This window comes from Diorhabda sublineata, chromosome 1 (genome assembly GCF_026230105.1).
Source record: "Diorhabda sublineata isolate icDioSubl1.1 chromosome 1, icDioSubl1.1, whole genome shotgun sequence".
Taxonomy (NCBI): Eukaryota; Metazoa; Arthropoda; class Insecta; order Coleoptera; family Chrysomelidae; genus Diorhabda; species Diorhabda sublineata.
Window position 1 is genome coordinate 5,246,911 of NC_079474.1, and position 10,930 is coordinate 5,257,840.

At 30.9% G+C, this 10,930-nt stretch overlaps 1 protein-coding gene across 5 annotated transcripts in view; it reads right to left on the reverse strand.

Moving 5' to 3' along the window:
• The window catches only part of LOC130445833 (ATP-binding cassette sub-family C member 4-like), a 29,094-nt gene extending 19,562 nt beyond the window's left edge, over positions 1–9,532 (reverse strand). Inside the window, exons 1-3 of one of the 5 annotated variants that reach the window (XM_056781739.1) lie at positions 9,388–9,532; positions 6,783–6,967; positions 3,055–3,297 (exon numbers count right to left, since the gene is read on the reverse strand). In XM_056781739.1, the coding sequence (XP_056637717.1) occupies positions 3,055–3,297; positions 6,783–6,859 (320 nt within the window). In that variant the 5' untranslated portion in view covers positions 6,860–6,967; positions 9,388–9,532. Of the gene's footprint in view, positions 1–3,054; positions 3,298–6,782; positions 6,987–7,040; positions 7,150–9,387 lie in introns of those variants that run through there. The other 4 variants (XM_056781728.1, XM_056781735.1, XM_056781721.1 and 1 more) reach the window with 4 other exon arrangements.
• Positions 9,533–10,930: the final 1,398 nt, after the last annotated feature.

The following is a 10,930-nucleotide window of genomic DNA, read 5'->3' on the forward strand; positions in this document are numbered from 1 at the left end:
AATTTATAAAGTTATTAGAAATCAGGGAAATGAATGACGAAATTACGGTTCAAACAGTTAATGCAGTCATTACTCAATTGTGTCGTTTTAACAGCACGTGCGCTTGTAAATTTGTATAAACTATTCTCATTAATGTTTTCAATTTTCGTGTTGTGCTTTTTTGAACGGCGTCGAGAATTTTGAGGCACGGCCCGGGGTCCGTAGGGTTCATATGAGACAGACTACAGTACAGTACAAAGAAACATTGGAAGTTGACAGAAATTCAATTTGTTTCTTCCAATTTCTAGTTCTACGTCTTTAAAATTTTCGGCTGATGTTTTAATTGAAGCAGCAATATCTTCATTTGGATTTGTGCCTTCAATATATTATTTGCTATGTTACTTAAAGGAGGTAGACGTCGGAAACGGCTTGTACGATTTTTATAAATTGTTGTGTACAAGAGTCTTGCGATACGGCCGGTATTATGGTAGTATTTACATTGCTGTCAAATTTTTCTTTTTTCCAGAAAAATATAACGAACTTTGTTATTTTAAATGGATCACCATGGAGAAATACTTAATATTTTGCATCTAATGTGGCTATGACTGCTAAAATAACAAATTTGACGTTTCAAAGTTTATTGAAAGTGGATCGTTTATCTGATAAAGAACGAATTGATATTTTAATAATATTAGGATATCGTGATAGGCGTAGAAGTCAACAAGAAACGTGTAATATCTTTAATAATTTATATCCTAACCGAAATCCCATAACAAGATCTACTGTCAGTAAATTAGTGAAAAAGTTTAACGAAACTGGTTTAGTAAAACATTTATCCAAAACAGGGCGCTGAAAACTGCATCAACTGGAAACAAATCTTTAGATGTTTATACCATTGTAAAGAGTTATATAAAATGTTATAATCATAACGATCCAAATTTTTCAAGTAATGTTTTGCGATGAGGTCACTTTTTGTATTAATGGAAACGTCAATCGGCATAATTGTAGATACTAGTCACGTAACAATCCTCGTTGGACGCGTGAATCCCACATCCAATATCTCGAAAAACTTAATGTATGGGCTGGAATAATAGGTAACAAAATAATTAGCCCTTTTTCATTCATGGTAACTCAAATGGTCCAGCGTATTAGATTTATTTTCAGAGAATAACAATATCCCAAACGACAATATTTATCTACAACAAGATGGTGCTCCACCTCACTATGTGTTTGTGGAGAGGCAATTCCTAAATCATGTGTTTCCCAGAAGATGGATTGGAAGGTGTGATTTTATCGAATGGCACCCGCGATCCCCCGCCATGAATCCTTTAGACTATTTCCTGTGGAATCACTTAAAAAATATCGTTTATAATACAAAACCTGCTAATATTCAGGAATTAAGAGATAGGATTATCACAGAAATAAGAAGAATTGGGCTGTCAGGGATGTTGCAAAATGTATTACAAAGTTTTAAAAATCGCATCTGCTGTAATCGCCTGTCCTGTATGTTTTTTAAAATTCATGATTTTTCTATTTCACAAATGTGGATCTATTTCTTGACAAAAACATTAGAGAGAGAGGAAATGCTTTATTGTCAAAAAATTGTTAAAATTTGTAGAAAAAAGCTTGTAAAAACTTCGTTAAACTTCTTACCAATTTACTGACACTAGACCTTGTTACAATTATTAAAGAATATTCAAATTAAACGAGTTTATTCCATGGTAGGCATCTAATTGTACTATATTTAGGGGCATTTAGGTATAGAGAATATTACATGAAAGATAATCAGTATTTCTTGAGGAGTTCCAAAAACAAAAAATAGCTATAAGGTGATCTCTTTGAAATATCAAAGTTCATTAGTTTTCCGTAAAAAGAAGAGAAATGACAACAACGTAGATACCACCATAATTTAGGCCGTATTACAAGAGCCTTGCGCAAAAAAATTTTTAAAAATCGTACAAGCCGTTTCCGAGATAATTGAGGCGTTCCATATATAAAACTCACCCTGTATTTAGATCGAGTAGTTGAGTTTTCCAATGGTTGAGTTTGTAAAATATATACCTACACATTTTTCAACAAAAATATCTTCCACAGTCCACAAGTGGAATCAATTTATTTGTCTGTGATTTCCATTTATTTTCTAGAGAATTTTCGTCTAAAATTCGGTTAATTGTCCCACACCTGAATATATAATCACATTTCATTTCATTCATATTGTTCATCAGACATTTTTCTTCTTCGTTTGTCCACGTATATAATATGGAACATATTAAATGTCTTTCATTTCTTATTTCTTAGACCTTTTCTTATGTTCATGTTTTTAAATCTTCTTGAATTTTAGGTCTCTTGTGTTTTAAAATAAGTTTTTTAAAATAATTTTTGAAAGATAGATAAAATTGACGTTTCGACTTTTCTTCAAGTCTTTATCAAAATATGAGAATATCATATTTTGATAATTTGCTTATTTATATTGATTGATAGATCATCTTCATCATGAATATAAAAATAAGAATAGAATCAAAATAGAAATTATTTGTAGTTTTATTAGAATTTACAAAATAGAGCTATAAATTTTACTTCAATTATTTATGTCTTTGTTATCATTTATAGCTTTTTCGTTCTTATGAATGTGAACCATTTCTAAAAATTCTCTTTTTCTTGTATTTTTTTTTGATATTTCATGGTTCGTTAAAGCAGTTTTTTTATCTACATAGGACAGACATCTCAGCATTTAGAAAATAGACTAAGAGGTCATAAATCCGATAAAAAAATAAAACTGCATTAACGAACTATGAAATATCGAAAAAACATAGATTCAATTATAAGATTCAAAAATACTTGAAACGAAAGTAAAATTTATAGCTCTATTTTGGAAACTTGTAATAATAAATATACGTAGAATTTTATATTATGTTCCTTATTTAGATAATTTTTCTTAATTATGACTTTATATATATATTTTTGATTCAATTACGTTCTCATATTTGTTTTAATTTTTTTCCGAAGCTATATTGAGACACCAGGTACATCTTACCATGATATTTATGAGTAAAAATTAATTAGGGTTTATCTTACCTATTAAATATTTTCCAACATAAATGAATACCTCCTATTAAAATATATCGCTTTCCGAATCTAGCCCACATCAACCGATATATAGAAGGATCCTTTTCTTTTTTTAAATTGTTTTCTTTAATCCATTGGTTTTCCAATTTGTCTCCGCATTTTGTAGAACCACAAGCTCTTAAAACTTCGTATAAATCATCTTCTTCGAGATCATTGTTCTTGTAAGCTTTCTTGAATAAACTAACCGTATATCTGAGAAAAAATAAAACAGCAAATCATATGAAATTCGAAGTAACAAGATTTTGAATATTGGAACATACTATGAATTTTCATTTCAGTGAAAAACAATGCAAAAATTCCAAGAAAAATATTGAACAATAAGATACATTTGGATATCTAAAACCACATAGATGATTTAGTAGAGGATTCGAATTAGTAATAACCTTGACTTATTTGCTTAATGATTTAAAAAATACAGAGAGAAACAATGATTTTAATACTGTCCTAGGTATTTCCAATGGTTCACTCAAGAAAGAATAATTCATTGAATTGTTTTTGAACTTTAAATTTTCGTATCAAGTTCAAAAAAGTTCGTGCATTTGAACTTGACGATTTTCTAGAAGTTCCAAGTCGTTCTTCGTTCTAGCACTCTCCATTTATGTCTTCTTTGACTGTTAGAGAGTGTGGATGAAGTTACCGGTGTAAGCATGAACCATAAGTCAATACTGGTTTGACTATTTGTTAGTCGATGTCGGACAAGAATGTCCAGGAGAAGGGTCCTGATAACAGGTTCAATGAACAATGCCAACAGGTACTGGAAAAAAGAAATAAAACGAGACGAAAAGGATTAAACGAAAACAAAGAAGAAAATACAAAGAAACATAATAAAGTAACAATAGTAAATAAACAGATATTCAGTAAGAGCGAAAGAATTTACTTTGAAAAAAAATTATCTAATAGAAGATGAAGAAGAGAAAATAAATAGATTCTCATAGTATTTTGAAGAGGAAGATCAGGCCATAACGGTACCAAACAATAAAATATGGAGATGAACAATTAACTGAAAGAATATGTCTCTTGTTGAGACGATTATGGCGAGAAGAAAAGATCCCTGAAAATTGGAACAAGGCATCATACGTATCTAGGAAAAACCTCAAAGAAGAATGTCATAACTACCGCGGAAGAGAACTTTTGAATCTAACATACAAAATTCTGGCAAAAATATTAAAAACAAAGGGTTTGAAGCAAAAAAATCGATAATATACGCAATGTCCATTATGAAACAACTTGCTACAAAATGCTTACTAACCAGTCTACTACTAAGTCTGTATATGCTACTCATCGTTCACAAATATCATGAAGATAATGGAAAAGTTTAAGATAAATTGCGAAGATTAGTTGAAATGACGTTCCAAAAAACCAAGAGTAAAGAAATTTTGGACGGCACTACAAGTAATGAATTCAAGATAGACCAAGATCGGAGACAAGGAGATCAATTATTCACAATTATCTTAAACTCAGTTCAAGAAATCATACTAAGAGAAAGTAGTATGAAACTCAAGATTCAATAGGAGCGTGTGAAGAAGACATAGTACTAATAGTAAGATACAGGAACGCACTTGGAAGTGTATTTAACCTACTGGAAGAGAATATGGCGTAGTGATCAACAAGAAAAAAATAAAATACAATGAGAAATTCGATATTATCATAAACTGTAGTGGAAATAATAGCTGCAGATTAGGGTCACTATAACAAATAAAGAGACGAAGAAAGGAAAACATGAAAAAGAATAGTAAGAGGCAGTAAAGCAAAGGGAATTTGTATGAAAAATGTTAAACTAAAAAGATGTATCACGAACTGCTAAAATAAGAATGTACCAAATAATAAGACATTTACCTACACGTGAAAAACCTGGAAAATTAACAAAAAAGATCAAAATAAACTAGAAATATGGGAACGCAAAATACTCAGTATTTACGAGGTCTGGCTATTAAACAATTAGACTGGTGATCTTTCTAACCTTTCAAGGAAATCTGAGCAGACCCGTTGACGCAAGAGCATTTGGTTAGGCACCAACTTCGCACAGACTTTTTTTATGTGTAAATCCTTGTGTAAAATTTTTCTAACCGTTTCTTTATCGGCGTTTACAGCCTCGGCAATCATCCGGATGCTGATTTGACGATCTGCACGGCAATTTGGTTGATTTTGGTCACTCTTTCCGGAGATGTAACAATTACAGGGCGATCTGGGCGCTGGTCATCTTCAGTGCTCTCTCGGCCCTTATTAAAGCGCTTACACCACTCAAAACACGCGTATGAGATAGAAAATTGTCCCCATAGGCCTCTTGCAATAATTTCTAGCAATCAGGCGGAGTTTTTTCTCAATTTAACTAGAAACTTGAGATTGATACGTTGCTCCACACATGGTTTGCGACACGAGAAAAAAGCCGTTCGTTTCAAACCGCTACTGCACAAATACGTTAATAGTGACGGAAACGTGTTTTGGGACGTGCATAGACAAGATATCTAGATACCTCCCTTGTCTAGGACGCCCTCTAGGCGCGCAGTCTCGTTATTTAATAGCCAGACCTCGTATAGTTGCATGAAAAAGTGTGCAGAAGAAGAACTAAGAAAAAACAATAGTTTTGAGCTTTAGTTTCTTTTCTTTGTTTTTAATATGTTCTTGCTACTTAAGTTTACTATCCCGTTTTATTATATAGGATCATCTTATTGTTTAGTATAATTAGTCTTTTTATAGGTAAAATTAATATGTAATACGCCATTTGTTGTAACAAAATACAGAAAACAGTCTATATTATTATTTGGCTGTATTAGATTTTGCCTAAATATCAGTATTTGGTTTTATTCTAAAAATACCACTCAAAAATGGTAGGGTACAAAAAGGACTTAGTTCACGTCTGGTCCCCTGTTTAAACCAAACTCCCTTACAGACAGGTAAATTTTACTCGTCTATTTACGTTTTATAATTTGATATTAAGTTGTAGCAAGTTAACGAGGTATAATAATAATTATTTTTCCAAGTACGACTGCAATCAATGCCTTTTAACGAATACTTTGTCGCATAAAAAATAATAAATTTATAAAATGAGGTTTCTACGTCTATGTTAGATCAAACAAAATTGTCGGCAAGGGTTTTTATAATCCGCAATTGATATTGGAACTATACTAAGCGTTTCACAAGCAGTGTATTTCTCTATTTTAGTTTTACTTTTAATTTCTTTAAATAGTTTAACTTTATTTTTTTAAAAATGATTTGAAGATATAGTAATGCACCTCAAGTTAGATACGTGACTTTCGCATGGTTTTTATACGTGAAAAATGTTTATCCATTAACAATAACATTTTTATATGACTCGGAAATAAATTATTCACGAAGTAATATACTTTTCAGTAGGAACAAAAATGTGTATTTTACTGAAAAAATTCATATATTGATTTAATTCAATAATGACCGTCTCCCACTTTTTATTAAAATTTTATATTTAGATAAATATGAGAGACTCCTTGTGTACCCTTTTGTCTATTTAATTTCTCTAATAAATCGTCTTGAGATCTTTTTTGATGAAAAATTAGTTACAAAATAGATCAAAAGAAGAAGAAAATATGAAAATATATGGTAGGTAAAATTTTTTTCATTTTTTTTAATTAAGATTAAGAGTAATTTATAATTGAAAATCTCGTTAAATTATTTTAAAAGTTTAAGCTTAAGATACTTACGCAAAACTTAATAACGAGAAAATATTAGCGGTTTCCCGAGGGTTCGTTTTCCTCTTTTTTTGTTCGCAATGGTCCATTTCGGTGGATTTTCAATTGACGCACCACATTAATCTCCAAATTATCACTGTTTTTATCTCATGTACAAAGCGCTGATGAATTTCCTCGTAAGAAAAGCTTATGTAACACTGGAACAACACAATAGAGCTATAAAAAATCATAATTATAAAACTTATTATAAAAGGTTAAACGCCGTTATACTTGGAATATCAATAGCGAAAATATATATGCCACGTCTTTAAATTTACAATACGTACTTTATCAATTTTAAAGAGGAAATTGCTATATTCAACTGCTTCAATGTAATAATGACGTACCAATTACGGGGCTATATAAGGCTGATTAAAATAAAAGAAATCGGTAGGAGGGATATTTTGTACGATTACAAATGTTTTAGCGAGATATCGGGGGGGTTGAAATAAAATTATTTCATAATTAACAGTTCAAATAACAGTATTATACGCATCTATCGATAGTAAATTTTCGGTTTTCTTCGGAACATTGTTAATTACTTTGTGAATGTAGCTGAAAATTTATCAAATTCTATAAATCCTTCTCATGATCCGCTTTCATAACTCTCTGATGTTAATGCTAACTTACACAGTTTCTTCTTTATGCTTGTAGATTTAGCAGAGCTTCGTAGGACAATTAATGACATATAAATACTCAACTGCTGAACATTAAAAATATTTTCGCGTTTTCCCGATTGCACATTAAATTACCTTACCACTTCAATTAACGTTTCATTTTAAAATGGCACTTTTCTCAAGTAAATTAAAACGGCTATAATTATACCTCTGCATGAAGGAGGAGATGAAAATCAAACATCAAATTACCAATTGGAGTCAGCTTGGGAGGGTTGATACAACGATGTCTTTTACAAGCCAATAGAATGTGGAGTGCTCCAAGGCTCAGTGCTATGCCCGATATTGTTTATTCTGTTTATAAACGACATCGCCTATCTATCAGTGGTAAAACATATCACCCTAGTGTAGTAATACCTACTTGCTACAGTTTTTGCCTACGAATATTCTTATTTTCTTTATTTACATCTTCATCATCTAATATTCAGTCCACAGCTTGCGGAACATTTTTCGGATGTATCATCAACACAGTTTTGTTAATGTTTTCTATAAAATTTTCTGATTTATTTTTGAAAAATTGGTCATAATTTTTATCGTATGAGTGTGATTTTGTACGGTCTATTTGCAATTGGATTGAGAATTTCAAGGTCTTGAACCATTAGATTTCGACAGATTAAACATCTTCATATTTATCTCCCTATCGAAAAAAACACAGAGAGTAATAATATCCAGATCATGTCGCAGGAAAAAATAAAAATTTGGTGAATTAAATTTTCAAATCATTCAAAACGATATATTGACATAAAAGTTGTGATATAATCATGTATCTATTTTTGTATTTATCTAAAAAATCAAGTTCATCCTGCTTTGCGCTAAGATTCAGTTTCCAAAACTTATCTACCTCCTTAACAATCTATTATACCCACATTGAGTCACATCTCCGATGTGTCTTTCCTTTCTGGGGTACGCGTGGTGCGACTCAATTTAAGCAAACTATAAAAAAGAACTGTTAGATATTTACTTGGACTAAACAGCACGGATCACTACAGGGACTTCTTTAAAAGATTGAAAGATCGTTGCAGGGCTGTGCACTTAGGAACGCGGAGCACGACCTTCACCTACTCCACGTTCAGAATTAGTTGAGGGCTCAATATTTTACAATGCAAAAAATGCACAATCAGTTGCCAATTGAAATCAAATCGATCAAATCTTTTCCCACATTTCGCAATAATTTGAGGGCATATTTACTTTGTAAACGACTTCTATTCTAATAATAATATTTATTCGCCGGACTTCTATATTAATTATTATCTATCTCTATTACCTAACATATTGGTATTCATTATGATTTTCTTCTGTATATGTTTGTTTTCTTGTTTTTACAAGCTTTCTACAAATTGTAACAATTTTTTGACAATAAAGCATTTCTCTCAATTTATCAATGGCGTATTTTCAAACTTTATACCGGGCTTATTCAAAACAACTGTGCAAAATAGGATATCGTTGGCTCGAGTCGCAAACCACGTAACTACGTTTTGTTTTATATTAACATTTTGATATCATTAGAATCATAATTTCTGAATGCATCTAGCACAAAAACTTGAGAAGTCTAAATACAAAAAAATTGCAGTTCAAGACCCCCATTTTTTTTAAAGCTAACGCAATCCATGTTAATTCACTTGTACTATTTCTACTCATATTGAAAAAAAATAAGTCTACTTCCAATTTTGGTCCCTTGGTTAAATCAAATTTGATGCTAAGAAGATACGAGTTTTGCGATTTAAGCTAACGATATTATCAAAGCCATTATTATCTTTGGCCTAAATTTTTTAATTGAAATATTGAAAAAAGATATTTCTGTTAGAAAAATAAATCAATTCTTATTAATTCTCCATCAATGATTGATTATTCATCCCTTATCAGTACGTTTTTAAAATTTTTTTAACATAAAAATTAAAACTAACCTAAATTTTTTTCGAAATTACCTCACAAACACATTTTTTAACGCGTCTTTTGTTTAAAACAGATGAACTATCACTAAAATTTAAATTCGAAATCTCGATAATTATCCATTATTAACAATTGCTGACTGTAACAAACACCTTCTATGAAAAAAATAATTAATAATATTTATTCTATTTAGTTAAATGTCACTGACCTAATTCACGAAATATTGAGGGACTTTATTGTAAGGTTACCTATATATTTATTGGTCTGTTGAATATTAATTTTAAGTTTAAACAAATCATTGAACGTGCGATCAATAATTGAAACAAATAGATTATTGTTTTTGATTACAATCAAAAACAAAATATTAAATTGATTTATTTAAATATAAGATACTCATTCATTTCTTGTAGTAGAAATGTCTTTTACTATAAATGAAAGAATTTTTTTAGGTTACAACAACTCCATTGGAAAAACTGGCCAAGGTATTTGGCGAGTAGTAAAGGATTGAAGAGGAGAAAAAAACCGATCGTGGGAGTTAGAAGCGGCGTGGGGATGTTTACCTTCTGAATGCGGCCAAATCCACAACTTCAGCAACAGCTGCCCTGTAACGATCATTGGAGCACTGTAGAAGACTAAACCGATGGTCCACCACTTATTTAATCTTTTATCGTCAAAATTGGATAGTTCGTGCTAGTAGAAATATATTTGATAAACGCTAGTTTGTAATCTAAGTAATCTGAAAAAAGTCTCATGTACGGTTTCCAATATTTCCGCATAATGTGTATAATATAATCAAAACTTTTTGTCTGTTACATATTTTGTCGATATATAGCTATCAAATCAATCCAACATTTATTCTTTTAATTGTTCAAACGCGTTGAACACTTGTTTGAACGGTTGGATATGTCGGCATATAAATGGTATTTCTGTATAAACAACACGTGTGTTTGAGTCGCGTAAAGAATTTGATAAAATATTTTCAGTTACCTAAATTTTTGATAGTTGATTGTTTAATCATAACTATGGCATCAAGTAGTAGTTTGGAGAAAATGTACAAAAACACATCGATTCGTGATAATTTAAATAAAAATTTGCGTATACAAGCCCAACGACTGTCTTATTATCTTTACTTTAATATTTGTCGATGCAGCCATAGGATAATGCGACAATTTGCGACAAAAGGTGACAAATTTCCAGCAATTAAAACAAAAAGCTGACATATTTACCTTGATTGCTTCCAGAAGTTTAAATATATCTTATTACTTCCATATCAAGCCTCATAAAGTTAATGAAATCACAAGATCTAATCGAACTCTAACTTTGAGCGGTCAGTTCTGGCTAACGTCAAATCAATACTCTATGAAAACTATATAGATATTTGGAGAAATGATATCAAACATTTTATTTCAAAAGGAAAACTTTTGGTACTTCCCGTATTCAAATTAATACACATATCATGTTTTGATGATTATGTTTTCATTTATTTGTTTTTCTTTTGAACGTACGTCACGACTCTCGCGAACAACAGCAATGTTTTCCGCAGAACGAACGGTATGC